The sequence below is a fragment of the Sturnira hondurensis genome, unplaced genomic scaffold, assembly GCF_014824575.4.
Source record: "Sturnira hondurensis isolate 20B ecotype Veracruz unplaced genomic scaffold, ASM1482457v3 Scaffold0000880, whole genome shotgun sequence".
Lineage (NCBI taxonomy): Eukaryota > Metazoa > Chordata > Mammalia > Chiroptera > Phyllostomidae > Sturnira > Sturnira hondurensis.
In genome coordinates this window covers 6,091,776-6,113,438 of record NW_028073511.1, presented here as the reverse complement: position 1 = coordinate 6,113,438, position 21,663 = coordinate 6,091,776, and the positions used below count along the sequence as shown (strand labels likewise).

Here is a 21,663-nt window from a genome sequence, read left to right as displayed (position 1 = left end):
GCAAGAAAGTAACTGAAGCAGTAATGCTTAAAAAGACCTGAAGGTTAGTATTGAACGTCTGTGAAGTATGTTACTATATTTGACATGGTAGAAGTGGACATAAGCATGGTTAATCCAGTCTTCCTTAAGCAACTGAAAAGAATGTTAATATAAATAGTGAGATTTCATTTAAAATAAAGAAGCAAATGAAATCATTGTCTTATGACCGTATTATTTAAAGAACCACATCTGTATTAATCAAATGTGAGAGAACAGGATGTGCAGTTCAAAGGTGGGAGTGCAAGACTTAAAAATAAGGAGGAACAGGTCAAACATAATGAAATATGGGATCACCCATTAAGAACTTGAAAATAGGAAAAAGTTTCAAACGTAGGTCATTAAATGCCCCAGCTTGGTAAAACGAGTACAGAGAAAAACTTCATTGCAAGCCACCTTTCCTAACGCGTCTCTAACGACGGTAGGTAGGGTGAGCAGTGGTGGTTCGTGGGAGCCCGTGTTCCATGGTCCCAAAAAGGGTTCCATGTCCTATCCAGGCACTGCGGTCCTTTGGGGGAGCGGGTCTTTTCTTATCTCTCCATTTTCCTTCACCATGTTAAAAGCACTATCCGGCTCATTTCCAGGTTCACCCTAATTCCTGAAGATAAATTTACCGGGGTCAGTCTCTGATCTGAACTTGGAACCAAATTCCAGTTGTCGGTCACTGATTCCCTCTTCAGCTTCATTGTTAAAGAATGCAAGACCGGCCCTTGAACACCCTTTGATTTTCAGCTCATCCCCACTCCTCTCGCAGTAGCCCTGGCTCTAGTGCCCGAGCCAAGTTCAAGATCGCCTGTCCTAGGGCCTCCGGGCTACATCCAACATCCAAGGCCCGCGGTGAAAGCGGCCAACCGCGCGCTCCACGATGCTCCGCCCCCAAAGAGCGTGGCGGAAGTGGCTTGCTTGGGAAAGGAGACCGCGAGCCACCTGGAAGAGCGCGCATGCGCCAGCGCCCGGGACGCCAGTGTTGGGGGCGTCTGTAGTGCTCCTTCCTTGGTCTTCGCAGCCCACGCTCTACAGTGAGAGTCGGGCTCACGCCATTTTCCCCCCACCCCCGCGAACCACCCTCCGGCCGAAACACTTTTTCTCTTTCTACACTCTCAGCCCACTCCCACCCCGCCCCTACCCAAGCGTGTCCCGGGCCGCAGCAGCAGAAACCGCACGATCTCTACCCCCACATTCTCCACGCGGGACGCGCAGCAGTGCCTACAAGTGTTCTTAAAACAGAGGTTGTTGGTGGCGTTGCGGGCGGTGCGGGGGCGGACGGCGGAGGGGACGGGAACTGGGAGGGATGCCGCGGGGCGAGTCCAGCTAGTCAAGGCCCCGGCCCCGCCCTGGCCCCTGCCCTAGGGCGGCCGCGGGGGAGTAATTTTGGCTTTTGCACTGGATGGGTGAAGGAAAGACGGTCACGAGAGGCGCTGGCCCTACGCGGCGCCCGGGTTCTCCCTCGGGGTGTGGAGTTGGCTCTTGACTCCTCCCCACCGAAGGGTGGGTATGGGGCGAGGGAGCGGGGCAGGCGTGCAGAAGCTGGAGCTGCTGGGGAAGGTGTAAGAAACACCTTCCACGTGTTATTTGGGTAGTGTGTTTTGGAAAAGTCCTTAAAGGAAATTGGTTTATGGGCAGGGTGGAAGAAGAATTAGGTAGAGTTGGAAGTGTAGCATTTAGAGAAAAGAAAAGATTGACTCTTTACTCTGTGGGGCGGGCCCACAGCCGTGACTCCCAGGGAAATCATGTAGTATGTCTTTGGCTGGGTGTTTTGGTCTGTAAAATAGGGATAGTAGTGGTTTAGCTTAGAATCGTGAGGATGATGTGAGGTAATAACACACGTTAAGTGCTTACTTAGAACAGCGCCAGGTGCTGGTCAGCTGGCTACATGGTAATTGTAATTAATTTCGGTCTCCATGTTTTAAGAAATTCAGAATGACTGTGAGCTTGTTTTTTAAATTAAAAATCATTCAAAACAGTCTGACAAACGAGGGTGGATTTACAGGGACAGTGGAATGTAATAGTGACGCTCAGAACGGATCCTGGACAAATGTTACTAATGTACACGTGGGTAAATTAGCATAACTCCATAAGGATGATAGAAACTTAAAACTGTTTCGTTGGAAGGTGAATATTTATGTGGATGAATAAAACCTAGGTTCTAAATGTTGTATACATGAGGGGCAGAACTTTATAGGTGGAATTAAGTTAGCTCTGTGAAGATTTACTTGCAGACCAGATTGTGGACGGGATTTTGGGAATTTCTGGTGGTAGTTACGGAGGCTGGATTTGACTGATTGTGAGGAAGGTTTCCTGACAGTACTTTGCAAAAACAGAAGGCACTTTATTGTGCTATTGTAAGTTTCTTGCCTCTAGAAATATTCAAGCAAAGATCTAGAGCAGCGTAGGTCTAGAGCATCACTGCCCAGTAGAGCTTTCTGTCATGAAAATACTCTGTAATAATCTGTGCTATCCTAATATGGTGTCCGCTAGACATGAGTGACTCTTAAGAATTAGAAATGTGGCTGGTGTGCTGAGGAATTTCATTTTTAATTTTATATTAAAATATAAATTGTGACATGTGGCCAGTGGCTGCCCTATTGCACAGCATAAGGCCAAGAATTTAGACTTTGAGACTCCTTCCACTTCTTGCTTTGGTTGAGTTTTAAGTAAAAAAAGCCAACTCTTGGAACATTTAGTGCCGTAGGGCAGCAGTTTTTCAACTGGTGTGTTTCAGCAACGTGTTTGCCTCAGCAGGCTCACCTGTGTGCCACAAGAATTTTGAAAACAATACACTACCTGACTATTTAGTTAGGGGCACTGGCCTCTTTTCCTCAGACTGTCAAATAAGAAACTGACAACAGCCAACATAACAATAGCCGTCTGGTGTGAATGAATCAAAATTATACCGATTTTTTTGTCAGAGTAGCAAAAATATAATGTGTTTTTTGGTGTGCTGTAGAATTTTAGTAATTAGTTTATGTGTGCCATGAGATGAAAAAGGTTGAAAGTCGCTGCCTTAGGGAATCATAATTATATTCAAATAATGCCTTTCATTAAAGTACTATAGTTCAAAGCATGGGTCTGTTAGTAGTTATTTACAGCTTTACAAATTAAAGCAGAGCATTCTTTTGTTTCCTAGGTTGTACAGCTAATGCTAGATTCATTTGCAGAGCCATAACAATACTAACTGGAGTTCCCTTTAATCATCATACAGTGTATTGTGACCATGGGTTCCTCTATCTTTTATCACTTTGACTAGTTTTCAGTGAAAGCTTTTCAGCTCTTTTATTCTTGAGGTTTGTTTTTCTTACTTGAAAGGTTTGTTTTTTTTTTAAACTTCTGAGTATCAGGCCATCTTAGGAGTACTTTTGTGGTTATCAGGTTATTAGTGTTCAAAATTTTTGAAGAGGTAAGTCTGAAATTTAGTGATGTGTTGCAATATTATTTTCTGTGAAATATGTAGATGTTTTTCAAGCAAATGTTTGTAAAGTTAAATTTGAAACTTAAGCTTAAAAAACAGCTTTATAGATAGCATCCTTAACTCTGCCTTGATGTCTGTAAAATGATGACTTTGGTTTCAAGGCTGAAGAAAATCACTAGATCTGAGACAATTTAAAGCTCATGAATTAAGCATATGCAGAGAATAAGCCATCACATACAAATCAAAATGATTGCTCTTATGTGGGGATTTATCCCCCACTTTTTTCTGGGACACTCATATATTAGAGTCTGTTTGTCTCAGTATAATTATTAATAGAGCCCCGTTCACTGGCAAAAATGCCCTGGTTGGAACCACATAATAATATGGTCACCCTATTTTTAGGTCTTCTGAAATTTGTAATATGGAATTTTAGGAGGATATTGCAATCCTAGAAATGTACTTTTAAGTAGTGACAAAGTTATTGCCTTTGAGCTTAAGTAACAGAAGAGAGATCTGGAATAAGACCGGCAAGTGACTTGTTCTTTAAGCCACTGGTAATTTAAAAATTTTGGGTTTTTTTTCTTATAATTGGATACAAATCATGGGCAGCTTGACTTTTGGTTTTCCCTAAGAAAATAGTTTTTGGTATGGGAGATGGCAAAGAGGCCATTCAATCATATCACAATATTGAGTATTCTTGTTGAAAATAAATGCCTGTTTTATTTTATGGCGAGGTTGAATAGTGAAATCAGTCAGAAATCTTTCTAATATATATTAGAATGTTAAAGATTTGGCTAATAGTTTACTTAAAGAGGTGCAAAAATCCCTGGTTAGTGTAGCTCGGTGGATTGAATGCAGACCTGGGAACCAAAGGATCACAGTTCGATTCCCAGTCAGGGCACATGCCTGGGTTGCAGGCCAGTTCCCAGCAGGGGACACACGAGAGGCAACCATACATTGATATTTCTCTCCCTCTCTCCTTCCCTTCCCCTCTAAAGATAAATACATAAAATCTTTAAAATGAATAATAAATAAATTAATTTAAAATGCTATAGAGGTTTTATGATGGAATTCTGTATATTTCACTTTTTCATACTTGTTTTTGAATCTTTAAAAGACTGCTACCGCCCTGGCTGGTGTAGCTCAGTTGGTTATAGTGTTGTTGTCCTGTTGTCCTGTTGTTGGTCTTGGGTTTGATTCCCAGTCAGGGCACCTACCTAGGTTGCAGTGATTTGGTCGTTCGTTGGGCATGTACGGGAAGCAACCCATAGACGTCTCTCTCTCTCTGTCACTCCCTCCCACCCACTCTCTCCCTTCCCCTTCCTCACTCTTTAACATCAATGAGCATGCCCTCGGGTGAGGATAAAAAAAGACTACTGCTAATCATACTATTGTTCTTTGAGAATATACATGTTTAATGATAATACTTGGTGCTATATTTTCAAGAAGCTATACTTTTGCTTGGATGATGATTCTCCTGTTATCATCATCATCATGAACTGAGAGTTTTCGTGTACCAGGCACAGTCCTAAGTGCTTTATAAATGTTATTTCAATGCAACCTATGAGAAGAGTATTTTTAATTTCTACTTTAAAGATGAGGGAACTGAGGCAGGGATGTGACATGCCCAAGGTCGTGTGGTATTTGAGCCTGTATTTGAACTCCACAGCTCAGCTCTTTACTGCCTAACTGAGTCAGCATGGGCAGGTACTTCACAACAAAGTTCACTATGACCAACGCATTGTGGAGGTCTCGTGAGTTAATTACAATCAAGTTTTATTTGTATGTTCTTTGTGGGATAGTAGAAAGAACTCTGGACCAGGAGTCAGGGGACCTCCGTTTTAGTCCCAGCTGTATCGCTAAATAGTGATGTGTCTTTGGGCAGTTCAAGAAACCCCTCTGGACTTCAGTTTCCTCACCTGAAAAATGAGGGATTTGGATGAAATTAGTGATTTTCAAACTGTAGTTCTGAACCTCAGATGTCTTTGGTCCCCCTCCCGCCAATTTACATGATTATGCATTTGTCTGTTATAGCTGTTTATCCGCCTGCCTAAGATTTACTTTTAAGGAAAGAATTCTGAACTTGCTTTTGAAGTCATCAGCTTCTAAGATAACTTAGCAACAGGTCCCCTGACTACTATGTGTACAACTTCTCAGTAATTTCACATTTAGTGTGTTAAAGGAGGTGGGTACCTTTTACAAATGGAAGAAACTAAGGCACTAAAATGGGAAAAGATTGGTGAATTTTCTGTTAAAATTTGTGTGTATGTGGGCTGAATATTTCCAGTTATCAGCTATCCAAATCAAAGCCTGTTTTCTTTTGTTAGCTTTGTGATCTTCACTCGGTATTTTTCTTTTAGCTTTCTCATTGGTGGGGGGAGGTATTTGGTTGATAGGGTGATTGTGAAGAAATGTGAGCTAATGCAGGTGGAAGACCCTTTATAAATTCTGAAATGCTTATACAAATTCATCTGTTTTTTTACATGCCTACATGGGAATAAATCTCCCTTTTTTTAGTCATATGAATTATATTTTTAACCACATCAAATATTTTTTTGAATGGTTTATATTCAATAGAGATTTTGCATAAGGTTTAATATTTCTAAAATGTGACTCTAGTTTGAAAGAGAATTTTGATGTTTAAGATTTTGATGTTTAATTTTCCTTGTTGAATACACTTACCTTTTACTATTTGAAGTATAATTGACTCCAAAATTTTGCACATATCCGAAAAGTTAGCCATTGAGTCATTCAGTTGTGTAATATTTTATGTAAAAACAGCAGTGTTTCAATAGTGGAAAAGTAAGCTTGCCATTTTGTCTGAGTTTGGATCATAGGTATTTTAGGATGATCTGGTAAACACATTTGCAGTGCATTTTAAGAACTATTTTGCAAAGAATAAAAATTTTTTAAACTCAATATTTTCATAAGAGAGTACTGGATATAAAAGCATATAGAACATAAACCTACCTTAATGTCAGACTAAAGAAGAAAAATATTACTTCCTGTGTTTTTGAGCACACTGTCTCTGGGATTCTATATCTGTAGGTTTAAAAAATTATTGCTCATGTAGCTGCCAACTAGGATATGTAAACACAGTTTATATGTCTGTCTGTGTATTGGGAATTTTATAGGTAACAGGTGGTATTTTTTTCAAATTCAGGTATAGTTTTTGAGTACTTATTATGAGATAGTCACTGTCTTCTTTATAACATCCTTCTGAAACAGGCACAGATTCTTGACAGGTGAAGAAACTGAACTTCAGAGATTAGTTGATCCTTATTACTTGGGTCTTCTATATTGATTAATTATTCTTCTTAACAAAAACCCTATGACCATGACCTTTATTTCACTTTTCTGCCTTACCACACCTGTCACAGCTTCTGTAGGATTTCATCTCCACTTGAGTGTCTAATAGTTGTCTCATACTTAACATGGCCCAAACTGAATTTTTTTCTCCTCTCCAGTCTTCTGGATCTCAGTAAATGGTACCACCATTCAACCAGTTGCTCAGGCCCCAACTTCAGTAGTCATCCTTGACTACTCTTCTCTCACACTCCATGTCTAATCTATCAGCAAGTCAGCTCTGCCTTCAAAACATATTCCAGAAATCTGACCACTTCTCACCATCTTTACTTGTTTCACTAATTCAGGCCACTGTTATCTCTTGTCTGTACAACTTCAGTAACTTTCTAACTGGTCTTCTTGCCTGTACCATTGCTTCTTTATAGGGTATTCTCACAGCAGTGGAGTTACCTTTTAAAACCTAAAACATTTCAAGTCACTTTTGGCATTGCTCAGGTCTTATATTAAATGTTACCTTCTGGTTGAAATCAGCTTGTTTATGTAGTTTTTATAGCATTTGTCATGACCTCAAATTATATTTACGTGCTTTTCTCCTGTATTATATTGTATCTATTTTGTATTATTAAGTCGCCATATCCCTAGCGCTTACAAGCACAGGTGGTGCATTGGCTTTAAATAAAGGGGTGCCTTTATTGTAGACAAAGGGGAGCCATTGGAGGCTTTTGAGAAGAGGAGTAACAAATATTTACAGTGAGTACTCTGGAGGTAATATGCAGAACTAATTAGAAAGATGGGAGATAGGTTTAAAAGATAATGCAGTAAAAGTATTAAGGTGAAATTAGAAGGGATTAATTTATAAGAAAAAAATGTCAGGCATGGAGTTCCTGGATATAGGAAGGGAAGGAGCTGGGCAATCTAACATGCCTTGGAGTTTTTCATCTTGTGTAACTGAAGAACAGTGTTGTTCCTATAGGACTGCAGGACATGGAAGCAGGTGTGATGGGGAACATATACCAGGAAGTAGTGTCGTATATTACAGAGGAGTTTTTCTGTCTCTGAAGTCTTTGGTAATTGTGTTAAAATTGTGGTTTTCAAACTGAACTAACAAGCAAAACAGAGACAGACTCATCGGTGGAGAGCAGATGACAGCTAGTGGGTTGAGGGGAGATTAGGGGGTGGAGGGATTGAGCAAAAAGGACTAAGGACACATGGACATGGACAACAGTGTGGTGATTGCTGGGGGGGGGTGGCGTATAAGGGAACTAAATGATAATAGGAAAAAATACAACAAAAATTAAATAAAAAATAAAATTGTGGTTCTCTACTTACAGTATTCCTAGTAACTTGTTTTTCTATCATTAGGTGTTCCTGATGACTGTTTATAGCTCCTTACCCATATTAATTAGAATCAGACTGATTTGGATTAGGACATACTTATTCCTATGCTGGTAGACTTTAGGAAATATAATTGCTCAGTGAATGGTAAGGCAAAATATTTCCTTAGATCATATATTACTTTTTATGGTACTTCATAATTTTCAAAGTACTTTTACTAATGAGATATGGGTAGTTTGAATTTGCTATTCACTTACCTATTTTTTTAACTGAGGTTAAATTTGGTTTATGTTCAGATTGTAGCAAGTGTTAAAATCTCTTTATAGTAAACCCATAATAATTGAGTGGGTCTGGTGTTCCTTCTCTTCTCTCATAGTATCTTTTGCATTCTCTCCAAGCTCATTCCACTGGGTATGTCTGTTAACTTCAGTAGGCTATAAGCCAGTAAATGGCAGAGGTGTGTTTTGCTTATCTTTGTATTCTTTGTTATACCACTTAGTAATTTTTTTCACTTACCATTTACTGAACTTTAGCCATGTCAGACGGTATATTAGGTGTTGAAATTACAGATAAAGTGGTGTCCCTGTTTTTAAGCAGTGGGCAGTTTGAAGATGAGGGAACAGTTACACAATAGTGGAAGAAGATAGATGCATCTAATTTCAGGCCCTGAGCTCTTTTTCTTTGGTATGGAAGATGAATTTTTAGTTAGTTATGAAAATACAGTTAGAAGCTGTTTCAGAAACATTGCTGTTATTTTCAAAAATTTGTGAATCATCTGTTTTTTGGATTGTGTATTGGATTATTCATGTCACTGTCACTTCTCTTTTAGCAGATAATTGAATGGACACTTGAATTTTATACCTTCCAAGTTCACTTGAAATGAGGTATATATAAATATATTGGAATTACCATAGTGTTATCCCAAGCACAAGGTATAGAAGTTTTTTAATTTGTACATTTTATTTTTTGCATTCTCAGTGATCAAGTGATCACTTTTTTTATATACAGCAGGAGAAATTTAGATCATAGTACTTGAGGGGTTCTTTTTATACAAAACTAAAATGCAGTGTATAATAATGTTGGCCTAACCATAATTGCTTCCTGCCTTTGGAGTTCTATGAAAATGAAAATGTTCTGAGTATAATGGTTTTCTATTTATATTATGTGAAATGTTCAGGTTTGAATGATTGGAATTGAGACTCATGCTCAGAATCAGTACGTAGGTCTGCTGAATTCATCTTTCTCAGCAGTGAAATAGTAGGAATGATAAAAAATTCCACTATCTCTTAATAAATGGGTAGACTGATGGATTTCACAATTCAGATTTTAACAAAATTCTTGATTTTAGAGAGAGAGAAGGAAAAACAATGATTTGTTTTCTCACTTATTTATGCATTCCTTAGTTGATTCTTATATATGCCTTCATCAGGGATTGAACCTGTAACCTGGGCATATCAGGATAATGCTCTAATCAGCTGAGCTCCCCAGTTAGGACCTCACAGCTCAGATTTTGATACTGTTTTGAGGGTGCTGTAAGTAGTAATACATTTTTTAACTCTGAGGTATTGGTCATTTAGTTGTCAAAAATATGAGCTATAAATAGAAACCCAGTGACATTCATTGCATTTTTATTTAATTCACATTTGTGATTTTTAACTTTACCATGGTTAAAAAATTCTGTTTTTGCAGTATTTTCTGAAGAAAGCAGTATATCCTTAAATCTCATTATGTTAAATTAAAAGATGTCAGTTTTTCTACTCTGGAACAGGATTTTACACATGTGACATAATATTGGCTATTGGTTTAATGATCAGGTTAAAATATAAGTGTTAATCAGAGATGAACTTATTCCTTGGGTTCACATTTAAACTGTGGCATGTTGAAATAATCTAGGTCTCCATCTGCACATCTGAATTCATTTTATAAAATATGGCAAACAGCTGCATTTCAATTGAAAGCTAAAACAACTGTAGGACATTAACCCATTGAGAAGATTACAGTAGGTTTTCAGTTCCATGTTAACTGTATTTATTAGAGAAAATTGACTTGAGTGCTTCTGCTTTTAACTGACTTTTTTTTTAATGTCTGGGAGAAAGGAAATAAAGCACTGGAATGATAGAACTTTGATGTGTAAAGAACTTAATGTCGAAAGAAGTTAATTATCTAAATCATCAAACAAAATAGGTACAGGAAATAATTATTTTAAAGATTCTAATGAGCTATCAACTTATGTCAAGAAAAATGTTATTCACCTGTTTGATTTAAAAATTAAGTAACTTGACTGTGGAAGGATGATCATGATTATAATAAACTGCGATTGGGACCTTTTACCTCTTACCAATAAATACTCTTGATGTGAAACATTTGCAGTAGGAGGACAGCCGAAGAAAGCTGTGGTTTTAATATGAATTTACTTGTGAATTGTCTTCTCCTTAGAGAGCGCTAGAACAGGGTGACTGGGTTTGCAGCGTGAAATGGGCAGATGGCTTCCGCAGTGTCTCAGGACATTTGGCTGTAGGGTAATCCCACAGAACGGCATGTCTTCAAATCTTACAGGACTGAACTAAACCATAACTGTTTTTGGAAGCTAGGCTTAATACAGAATCTTTGGGTATAACATTTTCTTCAGGATATCAGATCACTCTGTCAGTCTTCTGTTGGAACAATTAGGGAAACATTTTCTAAGGTCCTCGAGAAAGTCAGGTTTCTTTTTTAGCATTTTGTCCTGATTCTGGAAGTTCTTGGTTTCCTGTCTATATTCTCCCAATCTTGGATTGGTGATGTGATATTTCTTTAACTGAGTTTCAAGTGGTGATCTTTCTTTTCTCTGTGTTATTTGCAGAAAAATGTTTATTCCAAAAAGCTTTGTGAAAAAAATTTAGGCTTAAAAAATGTGGTGGTCTGCCATAGCATTAGCTTCTTTATGAGTTACAGAATTTTGGTTTTCAGGCTCAGTTTGAGTGAAACTTTTTTCCTTCTCTTTCTCTGCTCTTGCATTTTCTATATGCTGGTTTTGGCCTGGCCCTTAGAGCCCTCAGACTAGCCTAGGGCTTATGTTGGCAGGTGACACATCCTTCCACAGAAGGATATTGAGATATTTCACATCTAGCCACCGAGCTAGTGTGCCCTTGTTTTAGATCTCTGTCCTGTTACCTTCTCAAAAGCTGTAAATTTGGCCTGTCTAGGTGGTGGTTTGTATTAGTTTTTTTCCTTTTTTCCCCCCCAGCTACCTTGCATGGGGCCCAGCCCTTCCATCCCAGCTCTTGGTGAATGGTTCTGGTTCAGGTTTCCTTTATCGATTTTAGCCAGCATTGCCCACAGGAGTGGTCAAATTAGAGGATGCATTAAGAGATAAATTTGGCAGCAATGTGGAGAATGAACTGACATAGAAAGAAGCTATAAATGGAGCTCATAGAGAGTCATAGGGTAGAAAAGTGGGGGAAGATGGGGGAGATGTAAGAACATAAACAAAATAGAATTCATTTGCCTTTGTATAGATTATAGGGTGCTGGAGAAGGAGTCAGAGAGAACTACTGAGGTTTTTGAGGTAGGGTGGCCAGTGCAGAAGTGATGCCAATAGTGAAAACGGAACTTATTTTATAAGGAAGCTATTGTACTTAAAATTTGTTGAGTTGCACTAAGGTTTTTCAGTGAAAATATTCAAGTTTCTTAAATTTTTGTGATTATGAAATGAGGGTAATCTAAATTTATCATATAAAAACTTTTAGCAAATCAAGAGAGAGAATACTTAAGATCTTTCTATTTATAATAATAGCCAAGGTGTGCTCAGAACTGTTCTGAACACATTAGTTCATTTAATCCTGACAACACTGAGAGGGTGAAATTATTGTCATTTTACAGATGAAGGAACTAAAGCACAGAGAAATTAAGTAATTGGCCCAAAGTTCTATTATAGTAACAGACCTGGGATTTAAATCTAGGCAGTCTATCTCCAGACTCTTCCTAGTTTACTTCACTTAAAGGTCTTAGTACTGCTTTATTTTATTACTTGTTCTAAATTTAATTCTTTTTTAGAATCTGCAAAGTATTTTTATTTTAAAGTTATAGTATTGCAAGGTTTATATGATCATGAATTAATAGCTAACATTTATTGAGCACTTACTGTGTAATAATTGAGGTTTTTATCTACTTTCATTATTTTAATGTTATTTTTACAAATTCTTGTTTATGGGACTGCCACATGCATGAAATAAAATGAGATATATTAAGATTGTCATCTAGTTCTCCCATGATGCCTCAGCTTAATTTTAATGGGAAAAATGTCACACAATTTAGAAGATGGGGGTGTAGGTAGACACACTTTGACTCCTTGCACAACCACAAAAAGAATAAAAAAATTACAGCTAAATCTTAAAACAACACCCATAACTGTCAGAAAATCGAACTGTATGGAAGCCTGACAAACAAGGATTTAAGGAAGCTACAATCATTCAGATGGGTAGGAGGGGTGGAGACACAGTGTGGCATGGAGAGCTGGTGGTGTAGGTGGAACAGTCACAGTCAGTCCCACATTCATGTGTGGTGGCTAAAAATTGGGAGGGATATCTTGGGAGCAAGAGATCCCAGCCCCAGGCCAGACCACACAGCTCAGGGTTCCAGTGCTGGGAAGATAAATCCCCATAACTCCTGGCTGTAAAAACCAGTGGGGGTTAGGGCAGCAGAAGAAACTGCAGGATTTCCAGGAAACTTTGCCTGAACAGTCTTAGCCGTTCAGCAAATTGTCTGCACAGTCTTAAATCGTATGCAGAGCCACTCATTCTGGGATTCAACACCAGGGAATCAGCAGGCTGGGCGCCAGTCCCATATACTAGGAGTGGGGGAAGTACGTGGAAACAGGGCGAGTGCTGGGCAGACCACAGAAGCCCGGCAGTGGCACAGTCCCCTTTCTGAGGCCTCCCAATACACAGAGCCAGAAAACAGTGAAGCAGATTACCCCACCCTGGTGATTACCTAAGGCTCCGCTCCACAGAATGTACAGGTGCCTTTTACGGGGAGTCAAAGCAGCTCTACCTGATACAGACATAGGGAGACTGCCAAATCGAGGAGACAGAGAAATACGGCCCAAATGAAAGAACAGAACAAAACCCAGAGAAAGAACTAAAATGAAACACATAGTCAACCTATCACATGCATAGTTCAAAACACTGGTGATTAGGATGCTCAGAGAACATTGAGTATGGCAACAACATAAAGGAAGAAGAAAAGCCTGCACTAAGTGAAATAAAGAAAAATCTACAAGGAACCAACAGTGAAAGGAAGGAAGCTGGGGTTCAAATCAACGATTTGGAATATAAGGAAGAAAAAAATAATCAGTACAGCAAGAAGAAAAAATAATTAAAAACCCAAACAAACAAGGGTAGTATAAGAAGATTCTGGGACATCTCCAAATGTGCCAACATCTAAATCATAGGAATGTCAGAAGGAGATGAGGAAAAGCAAGAAATTGAAAACTTATTTGAAAAATAATGAAAGAAAACTTCCCTAATGTGGCAAAGGAAATAGACATACAAGTTCAGGAAGCACAGGGTGCCCAACAAGTTGCACCCAAAGAGGAACACACCAACATACATCATTAATTAAAATTCCAAAGGTTACAGATTAAAGAAAGAATTTTCAAAGCAACAAGAGAAAAGGAGACAGTTACCTACAAAGGTGTTCCCATAAGACTATCAGCTGATTTCTCAAAAGAAATTTTGCAGGCAAAAAGGGACTGGCAAGAAGTATTCAAAGCGATGAAAAGCAAGGATCCACAACCAAGATTACTCTATGCAGCAAAGCTATCATTTAGAATGGAAAGACAGACAAGTACTTCCCATAGTGAAGGTAAAGGGGTTTATCATCACCAAGCCATTATTACATGAAATGTTGAAGGGTCTTATTTAAGAAAAAAAAAGATAAAAACTATGAACATTAAAAAGGCAACAAATTCACAGCTATCAACAACTGAATCTCAAAACAACCAACCAGAACAAGAACAGATTCACAGAAATGGAGATGATTGGGAAGGTTATCAGTGGGGAGGGGGAAGAGGAGAATGGGGGAAAAGGTACAGGGAATAAGAGGCATAAATGGTAGGCACAAAATAGACAGGAGGATGTTAAGAATAGTATAGAATGGAGAAGCCAAAGAACTTAACATGCATGACCCATGGTCATGAACTAAGGGGGGGAATTGCTGGAAGGAAAGGGTGTACCAGGCAGAGGGTGGCAAAGGGAGAAAAATTAGGACAGCTATAATAACAATCAATAAAATATACTTAGAAAAAAGAAAAAGTCACACAATTTAAAATTGATGAATTATATAACTAATATTATAAAGTATAACAATATTTCTGATCTGATTGACTTTATATTATTTGTATTTTAGGGTTTGGTTCCTGTAGGAATTGGATTGTGCTGTTTTCTCATTTTGTATCTTACAGTTGTGCAACTCTTTTTTTAAATGAACCTCATTATGTATAAAATCAGAGTTGTTCTGGTGTTCTGGATGGAATTGACTAGGTATATACACTTTATGCTTGGGGGCCAGTAGGAGACAATCTTTGGGCTCCCTGGAACACATTTTGAAAACCACTGAGCTCTATTAAAATATTTAATGAATATTTTCCTTGCACTACCTACTGCAAAATATGTATCAGAATGTTCTATTACTCAAGTGTGTAGTTTTTTGATATCATACATGGCCAAGCAGTTCTTTCCCACTTAATTATTTCATTTTAATAAAGAATGTTAAGTATAAACAAATTAGATTTACACGCAATGAGAAATTTGAAATTTTCTGCCCTGGCTGGTGTAGCTCAGTGGATTGAGCGCAGGCCTGCAAACCAAAAGGTTGCAGGTTCGATTAGCAATCAGGGCAGCACATGCTTGGTTGCAGGCCAGGTCGCCGGAGGGGGGGCTCATGAGAGGCAATCACACATTATGTTTTTGTCCCTCATTTTGTCCTTCCCTTCCCCTCTCTGTAGAAGATAAATAAAACCTTTAAAAAATAAAAAATTTAAAGTTTTCTGTACTTTTTGAAGTAATTTATAATTGCTTTTATTTTCTTTACTTTTATTTATGTTTAAGTATATTTTGTGTTTTCTTTTTATTTAGATGAATAACACGGCAGCCAGCCCAATGTCTACTGCCACTTCAAGTAGTGGAAGAAATACAGGGAAGTCTACAAGCTTCGCCTCAGAATTGCAGAGTATGATGTAAGTATGTCTCTATCTTTCTTACTAATGCATTAAATTTATTCATGTTTATAAAAGACAATGGAAATAACTAAATTTATAAAACTTAATTGGGAAACTTGTACTTAAGTAAAAATGAAATTGATAATATTTTAAATAGCCATATGCAAACAAAAGGAACAGCATTAAAAATGCTACAATGGTACTATATTAGAAAAGTATTGGTTTATCTTTATAAAAGAATAAATAATTATGTAAATGTTTTGTCCTAATTATTATCTGTGTTATGAATTGTTTATTACTATTTTGATTTTAGATTTAGAAAATTTTGGTACAGATTATAGTCTGGGATAGTTGAAATGTTTTCACAAAGTTCTCAGTTTTTCTCAAATGTCACAGTGATTCTGTTAGCCTAATGTAAGTTAACTTTTAATTTTGATAATATTTGAAATCAGGGTATTTCAGAACATTGAAAAATAGAACATTTGAAAAACATGTTGTTTTTGAAAAGTTGCACAGTCACTGAGATTTCTTTTCTAAGGCCCTTTTCAGCCTGATTTCTGGCTTCTTGCATTGGGACTGCATATCTTTTTTATTTTTATTTTTTGATTTTTATTTATTTATCTTTNTGATTCTGTTAGCCTAATGTAAGTTAACTTTTAATTTTGATAATATTTGAAATCAGGGTATTTCAGAACATTGAAAAATAGAACATTTGAAAAACATGTTGTTTTTGAAAAGTTGCACAGTCACTGAGATTTCTTTTCTAAGGCCCTTTTCAGCCTGATTTCTGGCTTCTTGCAAGGGACTGCATATCTTTTTTATTTTTATTTTTTGATTTTTATTTATTTATCTTTAATGGGGAAGGGAAGGAGAGAGGGAGAGAAATATCAATGTGTGGTTGCCTCTTGTGCGTTCCCCACTGGGAACTGGCCTGTAACCCAAGCATGTGCCCTGACTGGGAATTGAACGGGGATCCTGTGGTTCGCAGGCCTGTGCTCAATCCACTGAGCTACACCAGCCAGAGCGGGACTGCATATCTTGATTTAATGGGAGATAGCATATTTATTAGAAATGTCTGCTGGCACATATTCATTTTTCTTTATTATTGATTCAGGAGATAATTGTCTACATAAGGGGACGATACACTGGAGATCTTCTCCTATTGACATATCCAGTGATTTTAAAAGAATGTTTCTTTTGAAGGTTTAAGTGTCTTCCTTTTGATGGTATGTGTTGATAGCCTTCAGAGTGGATTGACTCCACTGTATGATATTTATTGTTCTAAGAAAAAATGCATTTGACCATGAATCTAATATTTGCTTGTGAACATACTTTAAACGACATTGAAGACATTTAGATCATAGGTTCTCAATTTTTTTGTTCTCAGATCCCTTTGCACTCTTAATTATTAAAGATCTTGAATAGCATTTGTTTATGTGGGCTGTATCTATTAATATTTATTGCCTAGATTGAAAACCGAGAAAAATTATTTAATTCATTTGAAAAAATAAACCTATTTTATGTTAACATAGTATTTGCCCTATAAAGTAATTATATTCCAAAACAAAAATTGGAAACACATTTTGTTAGATAAGAGTAAAATAAATGTATTACTTTAGGAATTGTATGAGATGAAACTATTTTAAATTATGGAAAAATTTTAAGGGTTAATTTTTATGTGTACTTTTAGTATATACAGTTTATTGGTTTAAGTTTTTAAGTTTTTTCATTATAGTTTAGTAACTTTATTTTGGGAACCTTTTATATTATGTATTATGTTAATTATATTTAAAAACATTAAATGTGTTTTAGATGGTTTATAGTAAAGTGAGGAAATTCATTTTCCTGTAGAGTCAATTTACTGATTTATTTTGTGTTTTAAAACATATTATATATTATATATATATTTTAAATATTTTATTTATTTATTTTTAGAGAGAGGGGAAGGGAAGGAGAAACAGAGGGAGAGAAACATCAATGTGTGGTTGCCTCTCATGCTTCCCCTACTGGGGACCTGGCCTGCAACCCTGGCATGTGCCCTGACTGGGAATCAAACCAGTGCACCTTTGCTTCACAGGCCCGTGCACAATCCACTGAGCTACACCAGCCAGGGCTATATATAATATATATTAAAGAGAACAGTTTAATGAACCCATGCATCCATCACCTGGCTTTAACAATAACTATGTTTTGCCAGTCTTAGTTAACCTTTACCCTCCACTCTCCATGTTTTTTTAATGTAGTATGTTACAGCACATCTCAGACATCATATTTTATACTTGGTTGTATTTATTAAAATAATGTATTTGTTGTCAGGTGAAAAGTACGCTCTACAGCAGTGGTCAGCAAACTATAGCCATGGGCCCATAGACTGGCTGTTTGTTTTTGAAAATAAGGTTTTATTTAGTTATCAATTGTCTCTCTCTACTTTTATGTTACATGGTGGATTTGAGTATTTGTGATGGAGCCCACATGGCCTGTAAAGCTGGAAGTATTTACTATATGGCCCTTTATCGAAAAAGTTTGATGCCTGATCTCTAGAAATGGCTGTCTATAAGAAGAAAGCTATATTTTCTTTTGGTCATTTATACTTAGGAGAGGTTCTACTTAGTGTGTTTGATAGACTGCAGGCTACTTAAGAAAACTGAGAAAAAAAGAAAATAAAATCTAAATTCAGCACTTTCTTATTAAATACTTTTACATCTTCCCAACTAATGTGCTTAAGCTGGATTCAGAATGCAAAAGTTATTGTTGGCTACAGTTTTGGAAGAAATATACATTTTCCTTCTATTTCAGACCTCATAGAGAGGCCACTCCTCATAGTTACATTCATCATTTATAGTTTGAAGTTATTTTTTCCCCTTATGAACTGCTTCACAGAGCAAAAAAGTAGGGCCGATTGGAGGAATACTTTTTAATTTACCAATATTTTCTATTAGTATAAAGCTTTCAGGCTTTTTAAAAAATATAAAATTAGAATGAATGGACATTTGATTCTTGCTTATGTGATTTCAAGTGAGAAAGTGTAGACTTAAGTCCCTGTGTTTATTCTGTGTAGAAATTTCATTCTGTGAATACCTTTTTGTGTTTGTTTGTTTGTTTTCCTGCAGTTTCACAGTTCTAAGACTGTATTGTATTGCACTGCTGTCTTTTTAATCCTCTACTGCTGCTGTCTTCCCTGTTTTTCTCTTGGGTCCCAGCCCTCTAAATAAGTAACAGTATTGTAGCATCATTTCCAGAGAATGATTTCAGGTGTGTAGTTGTCGAGCACAATTGAAATTGTCATGATCTGCTATTAAATATAGAACTGGCAGCCAGTCTGTTCTGCTATTGGAGCCTTGATAGAATTGACCATATTTTAAGTTTGGGTGGTAAATACTGCCGGTGAAGCATTCTTTAGGAAGTGCTTCTACAGATTTTAAATGAAAGGGTTAGCAGTCAAACAAAAGCTAGTGGGCTGGGGGTGACAGCAGCTCTCCCTTACCTAGTGCTTACAACCGAGCTCATTTGCCATATGCTACTCATCACAGCTCTTTGAATGATGTGTGCTGGAAGGGTCCTGAGGTTTTTCATTTTTAAGTTACTGAACCTAAGTGGCCTGTAAATGAGAAATCGGCATCTTTTCAGTTCACATTGCAGGTATTTTAATAAACTTCCTGAGAATTTTTAATTTAAGCGTACTTTGAGAAGTCGTCATTGGACTCTCTCTTTCATATTTATATATTTCTTGACTTGTGTTAGTCTTTTTCAGGTTTATAGATCTGGTGATGACGACAAAGTTTCACTTCTAGGTAACATTTAGTAATTCTCATGTGATTAAATTTTTTTAAAAAAGAAGGATTTTATTTACATGTTACTTATATTTTGTAAGAATTCTTCCAAATGAAAATTTCAGCCTTATTTAAAATCCACAATTGAAAAATAACTTTTTAAAATTTAATTGTACAGTTCTTCAAGCTTTGCATTTTTAAAAATGCACATTTGTTGAGCCCATACATGATGGGACCTAAATGCCTTTATGTCTAACAGTAGAGAAGGTTGTGGAGACAAAGAATTGTCTTGTAGCAGGTGCAACAGGTGCCACGGTAGGGCAGAGGAGGAGGCGATGAACTTCGGAGGGGAAGCTTCCTGACTTCAGGTCTGTCTTTCTGATTGCTTCCCGGGATGTCTATGAAGTATTCTTTGTACACCTGAAACTTAGTATGTTCAAAACCAAACTAATAATTTTCTCAATAATTTTGTTCTTCTTGGGAATTTTTGGGATATTTAGCAACAAGCATTCACTATGCACTCATCTAGGGCATAATTGCATGTGTGAAATGGTATCATTTAGCTTTAGCACTTTGAATTTATGAGTTGTATAAAAGAATGTTACCACTTCTATCCTTACCTCAATCTAATTTTAAAGAGACTTAATATGTCCCTTTAAAATCGATGTACATGTAAGATTCTTTTAAATATATGAGTTAGTAGGAGACGGTTATTAAACTGACACAAGGTTCCTTCAAATATTGAGTTTCGGGAGTTCTTTTAAGCTTTTCAGAAAACTGGAGGAAGGAAAAATTATTAAAGGTAATAAATGTTAACATTAATATATTATAAATCCAGAGATGCTTTAATAATATTGTTGATAATAGTGAATGCTTGTATAGAGCATAATATGTACCAGGCACTCCCTTGAGTATTTCCATGTACCATTTCTAATCTTCATACAACCCTATGAGGTAGATGCTGTTATTTCCCTTTAATGGATGAGATACTTGAGATATAAAGGTTAGTAACACACCAAAAATTGCCATTATAGTAATTGGTAAAACCTGGATTCAATCCAGGAAGTGTAACAACAGAGTCCATGCTTTTGACAAATTATGCTACATTACATTTCAATCAATTAAACTTTTGATTTACAGAATTTAGTGAACAAATGAACTTTTACCAGTGTAGGTGTGACTAGTATATAAAATAATAATGTGAAAGGTAAATAATTGTTTAATTACCATTATTAGTAATGATGTCTAATTTTTATAAGAAGTAAAAATTAAATTATTGGATTAAATTATTTTTATATTATCACAGTATTTATTTCAATTTCCTAAACCTAATCACCAAATCTTCTTAAACAAGGCCATATCAGTAATGAAGAGAAAGTATAATTTTGCATAGAAATGATGTACCCAAGTGTATTGATTGCTCATATTTGTAATATTTCATAATTTTGGATATCAACATGACCACACTGTTGGTGAATATTTAAATGTTTATTACTTTTATATTTTCTCACTATGAAATATTTTAATTCCTTATATTTACAGTACACTAAAATATGTGCATAAACTTATTCTTGTACTTTCTGTGAAATGAGTCTGTTTGGAGTATTTTAAGATACACACTGGTTTATAAATATAACAAATATGAAGAGGATTTTCAAATTAAAATAATAATTTAGTCACAGTCTTTGCTGACAGTGAGAAAATGTAGGTAAAAGCTGTATATTAGGTGGTATTTCTAACTTTTTTAGTGTTACATGTATGATGACAATGAACTTTTATATTTAGATACAGATCTATCTCCTCCTCAACCTGTTTCCTTCTCTTCTCCCTCCCCCTTTTCTTCTTTGAGTATTAGGACAAATTTCTTTAAGGTTTTTGATGACCTTCTGTAAAGGCTTTAATGAGTGATAATTCCAACTACAGTATGCCTTGCAAATATTGAGTAATGTAACATATATAACATATTATTCATACATAAATAAACTTATATAGGCAGAAGGAGAAAGAAAAACATGTGTTTGTGTTTAGTTTGAAGACTTTATAGCATTTTGTAGTTGAGTTCCTTTTTGGTGAACTTTGGAGCCTGTAGAAGCAAAAGGGATTTCTTCTTATTCAAGGAAACTGAGGAAACTTGTATATGAGTTACTTAAGTCAGGAGGGGCAATAAGATCCTCACACAGAGAAGCCAAAAGAAGAAAATAAAAACTACCTCTATGCCCTGGCTTGTGTAGCTCAGTGGTTTGAGCGTGATCCTACGAACCAAAGGATCATGGTTTGATTCCCAGTCAGGACACATGCCTGAGTTGCAGGCCAGTTCCCAGCAGGGATCCCACAAGAGGCAACCATACATTGATGTTTCTCTCCCTCTCTCCTTCCCTTCCCCTCTAAAGATAAATAAATAAAATCTTAAAAAAAAAACAAAACCCTACCTCTAATCCCTGTCTGAGAGAGTCTTATACTTTGGGTTGGATATCCATGTGTGTGACTTAGTAATTTTTAGCCATTGTTGTGCTTTTTTTTGGTTACTCTCCTTTCTTTTTTTCCCATTTAATATACTGTGAAAAACTTTCTATATTATTAGAAAGTTATTTTATTATGTGGGTATCTAT

At 36.6% G+C, this 21,663-nt stretch overlaps 1 protein-coding gene across 6 annotated transcripts in view; it reads left to right on the top strand.

Annotated features, from left to right (window-relative positions):
• Nucleotides 1-983: 983 nt before the first annotated feature.
• The window catches only part of SUPT3H (SPT3 homolog, SAGA and STAGA complex component), a 482,255-nt gene continuing 461,575 nt past the window's right edge, over nt 984-21,663 (top strand). For 4 of the 6 annotated variants that reach the window (XM_037054117.1, XM_037054109.1, XM_037054100.1 and 1 more), the window contains exons 1-2: nt 984-1,265; nt 15,202-15,302. In XM_037054117.1, coding sequence (XP_036910012.1) covers nt 15,202-15,302 — 101 coding nt within the window. In that variant the 5' untranslated portion in view covers nt 984-1,265. Of the gene's footprint in view, nt 1,266-15,201; nt 15,303-21,663 lie in introns of those variants that run through there. The other 2 variants (XM_037054091.1, XM_037054124.1) reach the window with 2 other exon arrangements.